Consider the following 21,088-nt stretch of genomic DNA (forward strand, 5'->3'; position numbering starts at 1 on the left):
ATATTGTCTCGTAAATGCAGAAATTGCAGAACTCAAGTTAGCAATAAAATGAATTAATAACTAGAAATAACTCGCAACATATGAGAACAGAAAATTTGTTAACTGTGATGTATTTAACTGTCACCTAATCAGAGACTGATAACTGCGACTGTAACTGAACTATTCTGGGAAATGAAAAAGAATTATGTCTAGCGTATCTAATACGATACATAATGAATCAATGTATATGTATTAGTGTTCCTGTGACGTGTTCAAGCACAGTAATGCTCAATCAGAAATATGCGCTTATACATTTAGAACCCGCTAAACACAACATCAACAAGTTATGGAATTCTGATTTTGTACATTTAAACTTATGCGGAATTTCAATTGAAATGGCTGTCTTCTGCAACCAGGATTTGAATCACAAACAAATAGTTTTAACAGATGGGTGCTATACCACTGCTGATAAGATTTCTTTATGTTGCAATATTTGTTTTCAAAAAGGGACATTTGATTCCCTGGTGCCCCTATTATTTATAATCCCTTTGCTATTAGACCGTTACATCGCGGAGTGATCGTAAGAACGCTAAATGTTAGAGTGTGCAGCTCAGATTTTTGGAAAATGATTCCAAAAAGAGGAAAGTTTAAAAGAAATATCTGGTAAAAATTACTATCATAGAACTTCGCCATATGCATGAATGAAACTGACCTTTGCCGTTGATGGCAATTGTTATAATCGATCCTACTCCAAAACTACATAGAAATGATTATACGTATTCTGTCTATGAATGGATCACTAAACGATAACGATTATATTAATTATATTTATACCAAGGATTATTCGTGCCTCTTCTATCGTCCATTTCAGGTTCCTCTCATGTTTAGAGAGGGGGATGCCAGCTCAGGTGTCGTCCTCATCATCTGACCGCGGTTCAAAATTACGAGGACCGTCCCAATATAGTCCTAGTGTTGTTTTAAAACTGGACGGTGATATAATTTACTTAACTCTCATGCATTTCCCGATAATCTAAAATGCATACCATGGAGATCTGGTCGTTCTTACTATCATTAGTATTTTTCGACCTCACCAGAAGTCTGAGCAAAGATACTTTAATTTAGCCACCCGGCAGAATTCACTTAAAAGATATTTAAGTCTTTGCTGAGTGGTTCAATGGGACAATATTTAAATAATTGGATCGTTCTCTTACCCCTCTAACTATCTGTCCAATCATTCCAGACCATTCACCATGAGGTAATTTTCTCCCCGCTTGGTTATCAGCTGGTACTAGGAACTCATACCTGAAAGACAGAATTTCTTTATGTAAGTATCTTCTACATATGTATGTATCTTCATATAAGTTTCCTGTAAATTGCAATAAGTATCTGTGAGAATCTCTAGTTTAATTACATTTATTAGGGTAGGCTTTTTCCAATATTTTGGGCATAAAACTTGGAAAATTAGAAAGAAAAGAAAATTCCTATATTGAAATTTTTAAATTAATTCTTTAAATTCAATATGGAAATTTTTAATTTTTTCCATTAATACAATTGTAATCACGAGATCACATGCTACTACATTTCATTAAATCACTGCATGTTTGAGTTATTGTTTTAAAAGACAGTCATAATTCCCAAAATGTGTTTTCTGGGGTTCGAAACAATCGCATATTGTGACTGTCTTCAATATTGGAATGAAATTAATGTTTTAAATTTTGATCTATTCTATATTTTCGATTAAAATTCGATTTTTACTATTTTCCTTGCTTATTTATTTTTTAATTTAATCAATAACGTTGTTCATAACGAACTCTACTCAACTGTTTGCTTTTTACATAATTAGATTATTAAAATAGATAATAACTATGGAATTGTTCCATAATAACTATGGAACAATGAAGTTTTTAAAAAATTTCGGAGCAGAAACCTCTAACATCGAGGTTGCTTGATTATTCTTCATTCTAACCTACAGAAAGATATTTATAATAAAATGAAATAGGTTAGTAAGAAAATGAAATAAGATCAGTCGTTGTTTCAAAGTTATTTAACGTTTAGAATAGGAAAGTTTCTAAGCAAATATTGGAAGTTGTACTGTGCAAACAGAATTTCATGTCGTTTATTACACTAAACGAAAAGTGAAATTCGGTTAGTTTAGTTTCCATAGCAATATATTGAAACAGGAGCCAATGATTAAAAAGCTGCGTGAGCATATCATGTAATTAATTTTGCTTTTTAAACAACATTTATATCCACTTAAGTAATTTTATATTGTTTATTTTTTTAGTTTTATCTTTTATCATAGAAGCATCTCTTTAACTACACGATTTTTCATGCGCAATCGTAAAATCAGGTACATTAACTTTGACAGCGGACATTCTCACTTTTAGCTGTAAAATCATAGGTTATTAACGATATTATAAGCGATGTTTCAAAACAAATTTAGTTTCTAAAAGAAATGATTCTTTATTCAGATTTGTATGCTTGGATAAAATATTGCTTTTCAGCAATCTGTATAATTAAGAGACAATTTTTAATTCCCCTTGGAAAAAGGCTTAACATATATTTTTTTCATGTTCTTCCTCGCAAAAATATTTTCTATGTTAGGAATATTTCATTCATTTACACGTTGTCTTTCTTTTATCTTATTTTCTGCTTCTTCTTCTTCTTCTTTTTTTTTTTTTTTTTTTGCTAATCAAAAAAATATGTATGAATTGAATCTCACTATGCAGCAGTTTTATTTCTGTTCCTGTCAAACTGTATATCTTTTGAGTCGACTGTGAACATGCTTTTCACAATGCTGACATGAACTTTGCATTTTGGATTTACTGAAGCCATGTGTTACATTATTGCTTGGTTGCTTGGTCAGTGGTCAAGCTCTACTCAATGTGGACAGTGGTGATTTATCCTACCTCTCCTAAAAGTTTGTAACCCTGATGCTGAGACATATTACATATTTTTACTAATCATCAGGCTCATTTTGAACATTATAAGATCTTAGTCATGGCAAATATCAGGCCACATCACACCGCCTTTCCCAGATAACAAAATAACAACACACCCCTCTATAACAAAATTAGAATTTTTTGTTGTTAATATAATATCTATATGAGCCCTTTTCAAATAACAAATATTCTGACAAAGTGAAATAAAATATTTGATGGCGGGTCGCTTTCTTTTGGTTTCAGTATCTCGAACAGAAAAAGACTTAAATTTAAAAGTAAATGGGAAAAAATAATAAAAAGGAATGCAAACTTGATTGACTCTTTATTTAGCCTGCTGCAAAATAATGGTCACATTAATTTGCAAGTGAATTTGAGAACAAGAAAAAGAATTTTTTTAAGCAATATTTTATTTCGTTTTAATTTGAATATGTCAGAATGCATAGACCTTTTAAATTAAATGAAATCAAGTTCATGTAATGCACAGCAAAACCATCTACAAATAATCAGACTCCCCAAACTTGAGGGGTCCCTCGGCAGTTGATTACTTTGCTTATTTGTTGATCAAACCCTATTAATCACCTGCATAGTCTAATGAAAATTGTCTTTCATGTATGATAACATTCACATGGCATATCGTTCTGACTTTCTTATATGTCCAATTTTACTGATAGGATACGTTTGACTTTTGGCGTGTAAACATCCCGCCTTGCTGAAATTTATTGCAACACATCAAGACAAATATCTCAAATCTGTCTTAAGATATTTACATATTCTCTTATACATAGGAGCTCAAGACTTCCAAATTTGTATTTTTTTATGATATATCTAACTTAAAATTAAGGGTATTCGATAAATTACAGAAGGAATTACGTACGTGAAATTCATTTCCTTTGAAATAGCTTGAACAAAATCCACAGCTAAACCCCTGTAATGGCGTTTACCATCGGGATCCGTAGTAATGACAGCGCAAGGAGCTCCCTACAATATTGATAACTGTAAATGTAGCCTTGAAACTTTTATTTAAAAAAAACTTATACAAAATGAATAATTCAAAGAAAAAGAAAAATTTTAAATTCTTTACCAACACATTTACTTATTTTCATTTTGAAAAGTATTTTATTGAGAATAGTAAATTATTTTACTAAGAACGATTAAAATATACAAAAACTAAATTTGTATACCTGATAAATTGATAATGCTATGATCTTAAAATAAATATAATACCACTGACTTATTCTAAATTTAAAGTCAAGAAGAAAGCCTAATAATCTATTCATCTGTCAGATGTGAAACATACACTAATAATACAATGAAAGGACTACATGGGAAAAAAAAAGATGCACGAATAATCAGAGTTTATTCTAATTTCTTTTATTCTACTAATTATGTTCTATTATCTGCAAAAACTATTTATTAATTCCTTTTTATTTAGCAATAATAGCTATTAAGTGATTAATTTAAGAACTGCTAATTTTTATTCGGGTTTTTTTTTTATGTCGTTTTCTTTTTGCTTGTATGTCTAGAGTCTTAATTTCAGTTCAATCAATACACAATTGTAAAACTTTGTTATTATGCTCGATCAATAATTTTTCACGGTTTATCTAGCTTTCTCATTCAAATAACTTCTACCAAAAAAAAAACTGAAAAATACGTAACTTTCTGTATCAAAAAAATTGTTTTATTTAAAAACAGAAATGATCGAATTCAAATCTGAATACAGTCAAACGACGAAATTGCAAGAGCAATAATTTCTTAACTGAAATTTTATTTATATTGTTTAAAGTCTTAACGCATCTAAACTTATTGCAGTACATTTACCAAAATTTCTATAATAAAAGATATTTCAGTTAATGCAAAATATATGAAGGAAATATGCAATTTATTCCTCTGAAATTTCGAAATCGATCAATGAATTATCGTTGTAACCATATTCTATTTTGAAAGACAATTTTAATATTACCTTTCGGAGAAAGAAAGCATCTCTCAATGGGAGATTTCCTCCTAAAGAGGGGAGGCGTTATTGTATATTATTCCTTTAAAATAACCCCTTTAACAACGTCAGTTACACATTTTTTCGTGGTATTTTGTGGTATTTTAAAATTTTGACTCGATCCTGTCAGTTCATCGATCACAACTTGTGTTTGGTTGTTATAGAAAGTCCCCCCCCTTGTAGTTTTAGTCTTTGAACTTCCTGCTGAGAAGTTCTTAGTCAGCAGGGGGTGGCAAGTCTTACTTCTGGACTGAATGCCTGGAAAGAAAAAAACGAAAACAAGGAATTTGTCTTAATTGGATTCTACCCACCCCTACGAGGCAGGGCACATGTACGTCATATTTCCTCCTCATTTGATTTCTGCTGCTGAACTATAAATAAATATTCCAAATAAGGAGAAGTATGTCCCAAAATTACTTTTTCTTATACTTTAATTATTCCTTTTCGAGATTATTTTATTCTACATATGATTATTCTCATTCTTTTTTTTTTTATCTCTGATTTTGAATTATTATTCTATAGGAGTTTTTTTTTTCTGCATTTTTACTCCAAGAAATATTCCTTAAATGAAATTCATGCTCAAATAGACTTGCGTGATACTACATTTTGACGAGTTCCTATATTATATACAATTTTTAATTTGAATCAAGGCGTATAGGACTTACTGTTGTTATGCCAATATAAATTTTCCTGCTTCGAAAATTTCCCGTCGTTTTTGGATATAAGGGACCATGTAGTTGAAGTCCACCGAAAAGGTTCCAATTACCAACTGTTTCATAATCATCTACAGTGTCGGCTACTTTTTTGTCACCCTGAAGGTAAGCGGTTGTTTTTAACACCAAATTCAAGCAACCACCACAAGTGGTTTCTTTTCTAAAATAATCCTAGAAAGACAATTTTTAATACAGTAAAAAAAGTAAAGATAAAAGACAACTTTTAATACAGTAGAAAAAGTAAAAAATATGGAGAATGCCTTTTATCTACATAAGAAAAAGAGCTGAAAATATCAGATAACAAGTGGATAGAGAAAATAAATGTTAAGCTATTCATTTATTTTTTTAAAGATTCAAAATTTGAAACCAAAATTATGATGATTTATAATTCATTTCCATATGGAGTGGTTGATATACAATCTGTCCTTTTAAGGTCAGCCATGGCCAACCGAGTAAGTGTTTTAAAAAAAAACTCTTAAGCTATTTCAAATAAGACGTAAAAATAATAGACTTAGAGGTCGAATCTCATCTTCGATATTAAAAAAAATCATGAGTCAGAAACTCTATTCCAGTGAAGATCAGCTATATATATGGTATTGCTGCACATTAAATCTATTACGGATCAATCGTACACGATGTGGTATAGAAGTATAAGAGATAGCAGAAGCCTTGGTATAGCATTATTTTCCCTCTCCCTCTTACTACATTTGGTTTAAAAAGTGAAATGAAATCGGGATTGTTTTGTCTTTCCAGCGTCTTTCATGATTGATGTTAGATTCATCTGTACTCACCTCCCGAGTTACGACGCCGTTGTTAAGAGACGTTGTTTTTGATTCGGACACCTTCTGTGTGAAATATAAATGGTGAATGAAGATGAATGAAATGAAAATATTTCAGAATTATAATGTATACCATGGCTTGATGATAGCTCTTAGCTTCGGGATCAAAGGATATTCAAATCCAGTTTCCTTATGTATGCGGACCTGGTGTACCTTAAATCTGTTTGTCATACTTCGCCTAACTTTTTCATATGTCAGCTTAGGTAACATCTTCGTCAACAGATCTGAGGTCATAATTCATAGATCTAACCCTAAGCAGACCTCGCGTATCTTCTAAACAAGAAAGTGATCCAGTAAATCAATCAAACAAATAACCAAAAGATATCTTTTAGCTATGAAAAATGGGAATTTCATGCAGTAATTCAACTAATCAAATTCTGGTGATGCTATGGAAGTTATTTATTTATTATTATTAACTTTGTCAAATCAGCAATTGCCTTAAGAATTCCTTCCCAGCTTCACCTACAAAAAATATAGAAAGATTATTTCCACAGCAATGCATCAATGAGACATTTTTGCAGGTACAAATTCGCCTGATACACTTAGAAAGAATTGTTACCTCTATATCAGCTTTACTAAAAAAAAAAAAAAAAAAAAAAAGGTAAATTTAGTATTTTGTATAAATATTCTTTTTTAGTTTGTCCTCATAAGTAATTTTTGAAATCCAAAGAATTTGATAAGAGTAAATAATCCGCAGAATCAAATAAAAAGCTATATAATGAAACAAATAACCATATACTCACCAGCATGTAGCTGCGCAACTTATTTTTTGTCATCGCTCTGTTTTCTGTAGAATTAATGATATACGTTCCTTTTTCTATTAAATCACGTACACTGCTTGCATAAGTTTTTAATGCTACCTCAGTCTGACAACCACGAGGTCCCTGAAGACAAAAATCAATAAACTTAGTTTATTGAAGTATTTTTAGACAGCCAATTTAAAGTATAAATAAACTTCAAATAAATTTTTAACAGACTTTTTGTTTCAACATAAAAACCGGTACATTTCGAAAGGTAGTACTTTTCCTCTTGAAAATGTTCCTAAATAGGTTACTATTATTGTTTGACTCGAAACTATTTCCTTTTCTCAACTTCTTAGAATTTTTTACCGTACTGAACGCATATAAAAGTAATTTCTCCATCCATAAATACAGATAATTACAAAATTATAATCGGTTTTTGAAATGATTTAAAATTATTTGTTACGCTTCTCTAAACTAATCTCGAGAAGAAGAGCAGCAGTTAAATTTTTATTTTCATTTTTTTTTTCTACATGAGCCACAAAATGCAGCGCAAACGCGATCTCTTAGTTAGCTGTAAAAGAAAAAAAAAGCTTTATTTTACCAACAGATCATGTACTGATCAATATGGTGCTAATAACATGGCCCTTTTCAAGTAGCTCTGGCAGTCTGCAGATCTTAAAAATCGAAATTTCTTCCTTTAGGATTACAATAAAGCACTATGTATGCTTCACCACTGACAGGCGCACTGAATAAGCTTCGTGTCACTGAAGCTACGCTGAATACAGACATGCTCCAGCATCATAGAGGAAAATTGCACTACTTCAGATATATGTGTTGCGTAACCAAAGGAAAATAGAATCGTGTAGGTATTTGAAATTTAAAAAAAAATGAAATATTTCTCTTTTTATGAGGGTTTTTTTTCCCTGATTGTAATACTTCTTGAAATACAGCGAGTTGAAATCCGATAATTATTTTGTAATTATCCGGGACTCATATTTGATATACATCATACAATAAGTGAAACAGTATAAAAATATGAAGAAAAAAAAAGTTTTTAAGTTTCGCTATTTTAACTGACTGTTTTCTTCTGCAGTTCGTTCATTAGTATGTCTTGTATTTTATTGAATTAAATGCATTATATTTCATTTAATGCTTTCCAATGCATTTTTGAGATTCTCAGAGGTCTGAATTTTGAAATCAGGATCATGCTTTAATTTTGCTCAAAAGCGAAACATTTTCGACATAATTGAACTAGGTTATAATTGAACCAACTGAAAAAAGTCCTTTTGAATTTTTTAAATAAACCAATAAATATTCGAGGAGGCTTTTTTTTCGTTTTTTTATTTTTGAGCTTAAATATTTAATTAAAACTTCTTAATTGATAGAATTAGATGTTTAATTTTTTTAAAAATTATGATAATACTTCCTTACTTCAAATTTAAAAATGTAACAAGTAAATAATTTTATTAATTGTAAAGTATTCAAAATTATTTTTAAAAAAGGCAAGACATGTAAGTGATGGAAATAAGAATTTTAGCACCGTGTAGAGAATTTCTTTTCCACAAAATAGTAATGTGTGCTAAAAAAGATAAAATAAAAGCTAGAAAAATATTCTTATAATATACAAGTCTACTAAAATAAGAAAAACATTTTTTCTTATTTTAGTATGAAAATCTTTATAAAAAAATGTTATTCTTTTTGACTTTCAACGCTGAAACTATAGGACAGTTTATTAAAGATATAACCCCATTTTATAAAAGAAGTTGAATATTGCATCTGCCTGGAAATTTGGATTTCTGCTACAATATCATCCTCGACATCTTTTTCACTATTCAAAATTTCCAAGTTCATCTTTAACTATGTCTCATACAGTTTTTTAACAAAATATTAACGTATTGCAAGTGTTAACGGACAACTGGACAAGGTAATTTTCAACAGGACGCTTCAGGATAAATTTTTATTTCATCTTAATTTAGAGAATGCCATTAAAATTAAAGAACATACATATTTTAAATTATACTTGTATTTATCCTCAGCTAATGATTCTCTTTTGTTTATTTTACTTATCTAATTTTATCTACTCCTGAGCTCTAGAAATATTATTTTGACAGAAGTTGTCTTTCTCATTTTTTTTTTTTTTTTTTGAAAAACATCAAGAGTAAAAGAAAAAAAAAATCAGAAATCCTGACATGTAAAATAACGTTCAAAAAGATTTTCAGAGAATCGCTTTTCATATACCATCTGTTTAGCTCTCAACATTTAGTTTATTTATGAAAATTTTCGGTTGTTATGTTTGTCTAATCTCGGATGAAAGACTGATTATGTCGATTTGATTTCCTGTTGCTTAGAAAACATCTGCCACGTACCTCATTTATTCTGGATGACAGTTCTTTGCAATCATGCTGGTCTCGATCCATTTTCATCGAATATTGAACATGTTGCTGCTTCTCTCAATAGTTAATAAATCTTTTCAATTGAGTGTCATTTTTAAAATTGTAAACTTTATTATATTTACAAGTAATATATATGTATTATAACCGTTGAAATTGGATAATTGGAAAGTTTTTCTTTCTAATTCGACGGCAATTCGAATTTTTCTGGTCTTTTGAATTATATAATATTTTAAATTATATAATTCATATTAATTTTCATTAATCCAAGTAAAAAGTAAAAACTGCGAAATTTGTTTTAATTTTAAAGTTGGTTTTTATTAATTTAATCCATCTTCATGTTCTGTATGATATGAATAATTTGGAGGGCTCTTACAAATGTACTACTATACTATGTATTAGATAAAAAAAAACTTTTGACTGAAAGCTCTTTGAACATTCTACATGTGAATTGTACTGCTTGTTTTGAAGTGTTCTTGCACAACTGTTTGCTGCTGCATATTATCTGTTTATTAAAATTACTTACCTGGTTATTAAAATAATTATATTTTAAATTATTGTTTTAACCATAATTATTGTTTCAATAATTATGATCCATTTAATATTATTTTTTAAAACAGTTGAATATTAAAAGCAAACCTTTACTGTCCTCTTAAATTTCAAAAAGAGTTGTTTTTCTTGCTGCACTCATTTTTATACCAAGTTTTTCCTTAATTCGAATTTTCGGATAATTTAATTATTATTGCTATCACATCAATTTAAATTAGCCAAGTTTGGCTTCACTTCTCGTCAATATTATGTAACTTTTAAGAGTTCAAATAAGAGAAGATAATTGACATTGGTGAATTTATTATTTCTTTTTGTTTTCATAAGATTACAGGAAAATATTTTCTTGTTAATTTTCAATGGAAATGAATCATAACTGGCTATTTTTCCTTTCTCTCTGTTGGAATGGGAATTTAAGTAGCCATGGCTACACGTTTCAATCCCAGCGTTAAAATTGCATTTCATACTTCACAGTTTTTTAAATAATAATAAATTAAAAAGGAAACTCAAATAGCCACAACTTAAATATTCGTTAATTCATTGAAACTACTCAGTAAGAATTTTAACATACTTACTAAACATTCTTCCTCTGGGTTAGGACTGTCTGGATACACTAGAGCTACATTAGCCTCTGGCGGTAGGCTGTTGGCTGCAATTGTCACATCCGAGTCAACAAGATGTTCAGTAGCTACATACAGCCACTGACGATCACCGTCCAGCATCCGCAGTTTTTTCGCCTAAAATACATTAATTTCAGATTACTAGTAACATAAGTTTTTAAGCGATTTCTCTGACTTGGAGAGTTTATAATAGTATTCAATTTCTGTTTTATTTTATATGATAAAAGAAAGATCTTGCTTCAAACAGTTTTACAAGAGTCTTTTTCTTTTAATCTCCGATGGGCCTTAAAAAATGAGAAATGTAGAGAACAAAATGAATTTATTGCTAAAAGTTATAGACAATCATGTTTACTTTTCATCATGATCGCTGAGAAGAATCAGGCATTTGTTATATTGGTGGATCAAATTTTCTTTGCCCTCTTCGAAAAAAGTTGCCGCCAGTGATGGGAGATGTGACTTAACGCTTCTTTGCAGCTCCCCATTTCTCTAGAAGTACTTTAAAATTTCTTTTAAAGAAACAATATGGAGTAGCAATGTCTAAACATTTACTATCCAAAACAATGATTTTGGCATACTAGCCGTTCAGCTCGATGCCTGGGATTCCAGCATTCACCCTTTATTTCGAATGGCTCGTTCATCTCGTTCAACAACATCTTCTGTAGCAACAGTTCTTGTGCCCTTTCAAGGAAAATGTGGCTTAAAGCCGAGTGATTTTCCTCATTTCCTTAAATTGAAGATTTTACTTGGTGTCAAAATAATAATTATATAGTAATGGGGCCAAAATAATAATTATATAGTACTTTAATTATACCTATTTCACGTCATTGGCGGCAACTTTTTTCAATTAGTGTATAAGAAATCCAATCCACCAACATGACAAATGCTTGAATCTTCACGGAGATTATGTTGAAAACTTAAAATACTTGAATGTAAATTTTAGTAATAAATTCAGTTTATTTTCTATACTTGTCTTCTTTTTTTTTTATTCTGACGGAGCTTGAAAAAAAACTACTTTAGTAAAAATGATATTTTGCTTTAAAAATTTATGAATAAATCGAATACAAATAATTTTTCGGAAGAAAGGCACATATATGATTTTTAGGTAATCAAACTCTTAGTTTAAGAAGATATTGCACGCGTCCTTAAAGGATGAATACATCTCAATCAAGCTCAAATCTTTTCTCGTTTATTTAAATTCAAAGACATAAAATTTTCTGAAAGGTAAGATTTCAAACTGTATTAAAAGAGGGAAAAATTGATTATGTTAATAAAAGACAATAGTTAGAAAATTATTTTCGGACAAAATATACTGTATAAGCATACATTTCTGTCATTTTCTGTTTATCAAAAATATTTTTTTCGTGACCAAAGTTGTGTTGCAAAATTATCATTAAATGATATACTTTTCTCATCTCTCCTAGTATCTTAAAACTCAAAAATTATATGAATGTTTAACTGAAGGAAGAAATTTTAAGTTTATGCATTTACTTTTTTTATATCTTAAAAATTATGTGACGCAAAAAGACTTAAAAGTTAACACCGAAATAGAAAGTAGTTGTTGTATTATAAAATAGCAAATCATCAATGAATAAAAGAGCATAGAGAAAACAAGCATTTAATATTATAAAGTTACTAGCATCTTGTTCCATTTTGAATCTCCACAGACAGTTTGTATTTCCTATTTTTTAAATTATCAGTTTTTAGTAACAATATTCATCCATAAAATATTTTCGTTGTGAAAGGAAATGTTTAAGAGGCTGCTTTTTTAACAAGTTGTTTTGTTAGCGAATTGTTTGACTTTTTTGAAAGCTCAGAGCGAATACCTTAAATGTAAAGTTTTAGATAATTTTATATTACCAAATAAGAAACCCAAATGTAACCTAGACATTTTACTAAATTATTGTGCTGTTTAAATTTTTTCTTTTAATATCTTTAAATGCGCTGAGACATATAACGTTAATTAAAATCCACAATTATTTAATGATATATTATCTGTAAGTGGCATTAGAGTACAGATATTACTAAAATTTCTATAACGTTAAGATACAAAGAATCCAAAATGATTTGGTGATAGAATATCTGTTAGTGGCATTAAAAGCCCGATATTGCCAAAGTTTCTTCGGGTATGGTAAGCTGATGCTTCTAAAGGTCAAACATCATCCCACTAGTGTAGTGCGGAAGTACGAGGACGGAAATAACAAATATCGGTATCATCCTATATCGGAATAAAGATGAGAATAGTGAAGGTAACTAAATTTATAATATCTGTTAGTGGCATTAAAAGCCCGATAGTGCCAAAGTTTCTTCGGGTATGGTAGGCTGATGCTTATAAAGGTCAAACATCATCCCACTAGTGTAGTGCGGAAGTACGAGGACGGAAACAACAAATATCGGTATCATCCTATATCGGAATAAAGATGAGAATAGTGAAGGTAACTAAATTTAAGATATGAAATTTGACTTATCATGCATTTAATGTAACTTATTTTTAGATAATATCCTTTATAGTAATAATTTTTCATGTGCATTGAAGAATACAATGGAATTCTTGCTTTGAATAAACAATTATTGAACGTTTTAATTGGTAGCAAAAAAATATTTGTTATGGTGAATTTTGCTGCAATTCAAATAAATTGCACACATAGAAAAAATACACTCTTTTATTAATATAAAACTATATATTTAATATTTATTTATTTTTTTAAATTTATAACAATAAAATGTTTAGAGGCAGTTTTTAAACAAAAATAAACAAAGGTATTGAAACAAAAATACCAATATTGTTAAACCATCAAGAACTTTAAGTAAGGTTAATGAAAAAGAAATTATACTGGTTGCAGAGGCATGATATGTATTTACAGCTTTACTAAAATATGTTAAATTAAAAGTAAATATTTTAAATAAACATAACACTTATCTTAAAATTGGTGTTGATTTACGATCAGTTGGCAGTTTAACTAGAAGTTATTGATGAGACTGTTCAAATATCAATAGCTTTTTCGAATTCCAAACAACAAAACGAAATTAATCGTATTTATGCAAATGATATCCCCCTCCCCAAAGCAACGTCTAAAAAATAAGCTCCGATAATGTAAGTAGAAATTCCCATTACATCTGGTATTTCTAATATCACTATGAAAATCACCGATTGCAACATGTCGCTTCTGCAAAACTATAGGAACGGGTGCACTAAGCGAATTAAATGCAAAAAAAGTATTGTTGTATGGACTTTAGTTGAACCAATTTCCTTCATATACATGTTTCTGTTCCCTCCTACCAATCGCATAATTTTCTAATGTTCTATTTAAAGTAATATGCATTTTGTGGCTTATATTCTGATCAATAACAGTCCAATTATACTAGCGTGATCATACATATTGATTTTGGCCTTTGATCATAGGAATCGACTAAATATGACATGAGTCAAAAGTAGATTGTTTGAGGGACCATCCAAGTATTATATAAATTATTCAAACGTTTTTCATTCTTTTCTGAAATGTTTGTTGTTTTTGATTTTATTTATTTTTTACTGGATATGTTTTTACTATAATGTTTTATTATGAGCAGTGAGAATTTAAATTCTCAGAGTTAAGAAAAACTACACGGACTATCATTATCCTTCGAAAAGTAGCTCTGGTTATGATCCAAAAATGCTCAAAAATATTTCATGCATTTGAGCCAAATTAAGTTTCAAATACTAATGATCAATACGTAACTAAACTCTGAATTTAAAATAAAGTTTTTTTATCTTCCTTTTTTTGTCCTAATATGCATAGAAACATTTATAATGTCATTCGCCAAATATGTTTTCACTCATAGCTTTCTTTGTCTGTAGATCATTTGGAATTTCAACACATCTATCTTAAACGGATGATCTATTTTCAAACTCTCATCATATATTGGGTGATTTTTTGCAAATCGAGAGAAAAATTGCTTCTGCGCAAAATAGTTACAGCTTTTAAACTAATACGATAATTCGTAAAAAACGATTTTTGTCTTTTCCAAAGTTTTAATAACATTATGCACAGAACGAGTTTAGCCGTTTCCCGCTTAAGATAAGTTAATATTGAATATACTGCTAATAATATAAGCCCATCTATAATAAGCAAATATTAACCAATTTTGTTTTACAATATCCACAACTACAGATGCTATATTTTTGTATTGTTAAATAAAAATAAGGAATATTAGAAAATAATCTATCTACATAAATTTACTCTCATGCAAAAACGGATTTCAAGGAACTTTCACAGCAAAACAAAAACAAAAAACAGGGGGAAAATCGTCGATGTAAATAACTTGAAAATCTCTCCCAAAGTGTAAGAAAAATTAATATTAACCACAAACATCTATGGAGTTTTTTTGTCATCTACAAATTTCACCAAAGTATCTAAGAAATATTTTACTAATAGAAATAAGGGTATAAGTTTCAAAAAATGATAATAAGAAAAAAATAAATATTCAATATTCCCGATTCCTTTTAGTAGAAAATGTGACCCAAAATGTATCAATTGAAAAGTTCTGCACAAAGTATCACTTATGAATGAAAAAAAAAATTGAAGTACAGAAAGTCGAATAAATTAATTCACGATACAAATTTGGCTCTGGACGGAGAGGGGCAAATAGGTGAGAATTTCAATGAATTCAATATCAAACAAACCTACTGCATAATTTTCAAGGTTTACGAAATCATACTTTCAAAATAGTCGAATAACATGCAAGTTCAGCTAATCAGTGGAATATTCAGTCAAATATATTGAAATTCAAATTTTTTTATGTTTTCTTCTCAATACAAAACCCTTCTATTAAAAATTTGTATTTCAATTATTTGGAATGTTTTAAAACAGATAAAGTCCTAACACACTACTAATGGTGTTTGAATATTTTGTTTCTCTTTTTCTTTTTAATCACTTGGAAAACTTATTTTTGATCTATTTCTGCAATGTCAAGCAGATCTACAATGTAAACTAAATTTCTTGATTTTTGAAGAATTTTTTTTTTGGGGGGGGGCGGCAATTTCATGCTAACAAAATAATCGAATGGCGTTCTAGTGAAGATAGAAAATCAATCAGTGGTTTATTCAGTTATGATTGAGATTCAAATTTTATATCTTTATATCTGAATATAAATCCTTGCTGACAAAAATTCGTCACTGTTATTTGAAAGGTTTGAGTCGGTAAAATCCGAAACTTTGAAAAATTTTGAATGTTATTTGAAGTTTTTTAATACCATTCATAAGAAATTCAGAAGAGAAAAATTGTGTCCTTTCATCAAAATGAAAATCGTTGAAGAGTTTTTTCAAACAATTTTCCGTACAATTCATATTATTATGCTGTACATTTACGATTTTTCTTCCATTGAGTAATAACCGCATTTACAATACAGAACATCCAGCAATATTCCATACATTATCCATGTCATTTTCATAACATTAGTCCGCAGACCATTCATAAAACTTCAGCCCAATTGTTAAGGGGTAAAAAAGCAAATTACAGTGAGAATACCTTGTTATAGGGATATTGATTAGACGCTCAAATGCACTGCATAAAAATGTATTAAAAGCCTGCTAAAAATATTGTAAAATAAAGAAAAATGGTAATATACTAACGAGGCAAAACGGCGGAGGAAACTAGAAAAGCTTTTTCTGTTGTTCCTGTAGTACATGCTGTTATACAATTTCCTTATTCATTCCATGCATGTATATATTAACATAAGATGAATGTGAATACAGTAAGTATAGATATTGGGAAAATGTAAAGTAAGATACCCCCCTCCCTTTTTTTTTTTTTTAGTTACAGAGCTGTTGTATTTTTTATGGAGTAAATCGGTGCCAGCTTTCGGGGAGGGGTTGACCAAACTCCAGAATTCGATAAGAGGGACTCATCGATCAAAATTCGTTGAGTCCGGGTAACTAGAGCATAGATAAGTCAATAAGGGGATGGGAAGCTGAATGCTACTTGGCGGGAAAGTAATGTAAAAAAAAAGTTCAGATAAAAACGCATATATAATTTATGTTTTTATGATCTTCTATTTCATGAGATCATACATTTATAGAAACCATTTGCAATAATGGATCCAGCTCCATAAAACTACTTCTAATTTTATTTTTCAGTTTTTATGAGCAAAAAAAAATTTGTATTCTGAGGAAATTTACCGGAATAATGATGGGAATTTGGGAATAATAAATGTAAATATTGGAAAAGTTTTCACTTTATTTAAACCCATTAAGATATGAAAAAATTGTTTGTAATGATAATATCAAGAAGTAAAGGAGCACAATTTTTTGAAAAGTGGACGAAGAGTAGAATTGCAGAATCTCTTTCCATGTTTCCAAATTATTTTGGTTATTGCTAAGTAGAAATTCTTGTCTGATATATCTGATATGTTTGGAAGAGGGATAATTGCAGTGGAGGCCCATTAGAATTACATTTTGAAAATATAGCTTTCAGTGTATCTTGAATATGGATAAAAGTGAGTCAGATATTAAACAGGATATGGCGGCCTATGCTCTGTACAGATTAATCAGAAAAATCCTATTGTCATTATTTTCGAAAAACATAATTTACTGTTCAAATTCATTTGATAAAAAATATATTAAAACAAAAATAAGCATCTATATCAGGACTGAATTTAGAATTACTGATAAGCACGATTATATCAGTTCAAATCGTAAAAACTGCATATAAATAATAAAGTCAAACTGGAAAGACGGATAGCAAAAATTAAAATTTTTAATTATAATGAATGTAATAAATTTTCACTGAAAACAATAGAAGGTGGAATTGACCTTCTATTCATTTTGTTTGTATCTTAATTTTCCCAGCGTTTATCTTTTTGTACTGGTGATGAGAAATTTACTTCGGATACTAAGCTGCTAACATGAAAAAGATATTATTTATTACATGCTTAAACAATGAACTTTTTCTTCAAATTTACTTATTCAACTTGATCATCTAAACTTGTTTCGAAAGAAATCGCTCATTTTAATCATATGATGTGAAAAATACTGTAGAATTCACGAGGACTTTAAAATTTGGAATATAAACGGATGAAAAACATTTTATTGTTAACACCAAATTTGAAAGTTTTGGAGAATATAAAATACTACCCCATCATACTTTCATAGTTATAAACATAACTTCAAGCACATATTTGTCGAATAATAGAAACAATATTTATAATCTAGCAATGAAATTATTATTAAAATGCGTTACAAAAAATTATTTCATATGAATAATAATATAACTTGTTTCAAACCGAAAAATTCTGGAAGAAAATAACATTATAAAATGTAAAAAAAGTGAAAATAGTATCCAACAATTATACTAAAAATTGAATAGATTTGATAGTAACTGATCACAAAATAATGAATGAAATATCGTCCAAATCGAAAGCTTTGAAAAAGTCTCATTTTCGACGTAAATTTGATCCATTAAATTCTGAAAGGAAACAAATGTGAAAGGCTGAAAAATGTGTAAAAAATGCATTCAAAACAATAACTTTCCCTGATATCTTAAATTCAACATGTATTTTAATCGCCTAAAATATTGAAGAGCAGAAAGCAATTCATATAGACATGACTATCAATTCTCCCATTCCCTCATCATTCCTTGTGCATCAATGTCGGAAAAAAAATAAGAATTTTCCAGCGATTGCTACATATCTTGGAAGCAACTACTTTGATTTAACATCAAACTGCCTTTGGTCACGAAAACTTTTTCGGAGATTTCAGCAAATCCTAGGATGGTGGGAACAAAAATGTCAAGGAAAACCATATCTGGAAGGCAAGAGAAAGTGTCCTTGCGCAAAAAGCCCTTTTGTGGCCCCTCACATCTCAATAAAACCTTGTTTCAACTAGTGCAAGTTCATTGCTCTAGCAAGACAGAGCAATGGCCAGGTATTTTTTTAAACAAGAACCAGAATTCAATTTCGAGATTTTTGGTGCCGTTAGTCTTCTTTCACGTTCGATTATAAATTTGCTGATAGAAGGCCACATAGCAACAACAGGCCCTTGTTGAATCTTTCTTTGTTTGTTACATTAGGGTGAAACAGAAAGCTACTGTAATAATAGAATGTTATAAATGGTAGGCAATGTAATCACGTATTGTAAGGTGTTTTTTGTGAACGCTGTGAAAATGCAGCAAAAACATTTGAACTTTACACAAGAGAGGAGAAAGTTGGTTCTTTATTAAGTGTGAACTTAATAATACGAGCATAAAAAGTTCTTAGAACTTAGCATTTGGCTCTGCCCAATTTTTCAACATATTCCCAATTTTTCTTGGCTATTTAAGGGGGATAGCTTGACTTTTTAAGGAATATAATTGAAATAAATTGTGCATGAGTAATTATTGAAATAACTGCGTATGGGTATAAAGTGTATAATAGTTTCCATTATAAAATAATGCCGGCGTCCTTGCTTAGGGGTAGCGCATCTTCCCCGTGATCTAGGCGTCCCGGGTTCGAATACCTGTTCCGGCATGGTTGTTTTTCATCTGCGTTCTATCTGTGAGGTGTGTGAATGTGCCCCCCTGTAAAAAGGGGTTGTGCGAGCGAATGTGTGAATTTCATCATCATATGAGCTAGAAATCAGACTTCTGCCCTAGGGTGCTCAGGGGTCTTTACCCTCAGAAACTACTGCACCCCCTTTCCGTAGTAACGTGGACACGACATAGTCATCATTATAAAACAATATTGCAAAGTGAATTGCACAAAACAAATGCCGCCTAAAATTTGTTTTAACACAGAATATATAATTAGATAGACCATTTAACTTTTTAAAGTGAATTCGAAAAAAGAAACAAAAATTAATCTGTCTACATTTAAATTTAATATGGTAGTAAATCCAAAGTATTTTTGCTTCATCCTAAGGTGTTCCTTTAATATTTTGAAAAAAAACTTAACTAGTGTACACCAATATTTTTCTATCACAATTATGGTTCAAGGTCAAAAAAAATACACCGCTTTGTTAAAGCATGCTTGATAAAAGATTTATTTGGTTTTAAACAACCATTCTACCTATGATATTTATAATTGTTAAAAAGTAGCTGATGAATTAAAATCCCAAACTATCTCACCTGGTCGATTACTTTTCGAAAAGCTTTTCCAGTAGAAAGAATCAAGAAATGTTTCGGAAAATCTAAAATAGAATATGGAAGCAATGATTCGTGGATGGTGAATGTCATATCTTCACAGTTGCCAACTTGGCAAACATTATAAATTGTTATGGTAGTTGAGCGTTTTCGAACATCCATTGTTTGAAGCATGACGACAATTGTCTCCAAGGAATTCAGATCTGAAAGAATATGAGATTTAAAAAAATTAAATTTTGATTTTAAAAAGTTAGTTTACTTAAGTTTTTAAGCCAAATCTGTTCTCAGGTTTTGCAGTATATACGTATAAATAATATTCAGAATTATAGCTTATTTAAAACTAGAAATCCGTTACAGTAAGTGAACAAATTATTTATAAATAAATCATCATTCTTATTTCAATTCAAACATATTGCAAATTATAAAGTTCATCAAAAATACATTTTATTTCTCAAAAAACAGAAAAGGTTGCTTAATTCTTCTTTTCACTTTATTTCTTTCGGCAGCACTTTTTTTTCACCGTGACTAGACAAAAGCCTTTCCAAAATGGGAGAAATATAGTTTTAACTCCTTTGTATTTCGATTAATATGATAAATAATGATAAAATAAGTATAATTAATAAAATATTTCTATAATTTTAAAATTTTCTTGATTGATAGATTGATATTTTTGATATATTTCAATTGAAACTGCAAATTATAAATTTGAAAGTTTGTATTTTGCAATATATTTATTTTTATAATCTTAAAAATATTTCTTCAACTAATTTGGATTTTAAATTAATGATTTGCATTTTCCGTGACAATTATTTTAATTCTTCATTTTAAAGATTAGTGCTAAAATTCAAATTTCAAAAGTCAAAGTTTCTATTGTAATAATATTCTAATTTAGAATCATATTTCTGAATATTAAAAAAGCATATTCTTGTCACATCCACTGTATATTTTCGTCTATTTAATAATAAATTTTAATTTTAAAAAGAATTTTTCCTTAAAGAATCTAGCTGTAAAATTTCCAATCTTTTCTTTTTACCTACAAAGCTGTGAATCATCAAAATCTAAGAAATGAAATAATAATTCTTTAAATGATAAAATACTTGGGTATAAAGTTAATATAAAAAGTTTTTAAAACGCTATGTACTAAAGAGTAGCATTTTTTTTAATTTTAATTATTTTTGTTGTCTAGACCCTAATTTATAATTCACTATTATAAATATTATGGAATTTTAAATTTTTT

General features: G+C 29.4%; 1 protein-coding gene across 1 annotated transcript in view; it reads right to left on the reverse strand.

Annotated features, from left to right (window-relative positions):
- LOC129959854 (ionotropic receptor 93a-like) overlaps positions 1–21,088 on the reverse strand; it is a 49,008-nt gene that overhangs the window by 16,705 nt on the left and 11,215 nt on the right. Inside the window, exons 4-9 of the mRNA XM_056072748.1 lie at positions 19,837–20,054; positions 10,718–10,879; positions 7,207–7,347; positions 5,577–5,795; positions 3,796–3,899; positions 1,191–1,281 (exon numbers count right to left, since the gene is read on the reverse strand). Coding sequence (XP_055928723.1) covers positions 1,191–1,281; positions 3,796–3,899; positions 5,577–5,795; positions 7,207–7,347; positions 10,718–10,879; positions 19,837–20,054 — 935 coding nt within the window. The remainder of the gene's footprint in view (positions 1–1,190; positions 1,282–3,795; positions 3,900–5,576; positions 5,796–7,206; positions 7,348–10,717; positions 10,880–19,836; positions 20,055–21,088) is intronic.

This window comes from Argiope bruennichi, chromosome X2, assembly GCF_947563725.1.
Source record: "Argiope bruennichi chromosome X2, qqArgBrue1.1, whole genome shotgun sequence".
NCBI classification, from domain to species: domain Eukaryota; kingdom Metazoa; phylum Arthropoda; class Arachnida; order Araneae; family Araneidae; genus Argiope; species Argiope bruennichi.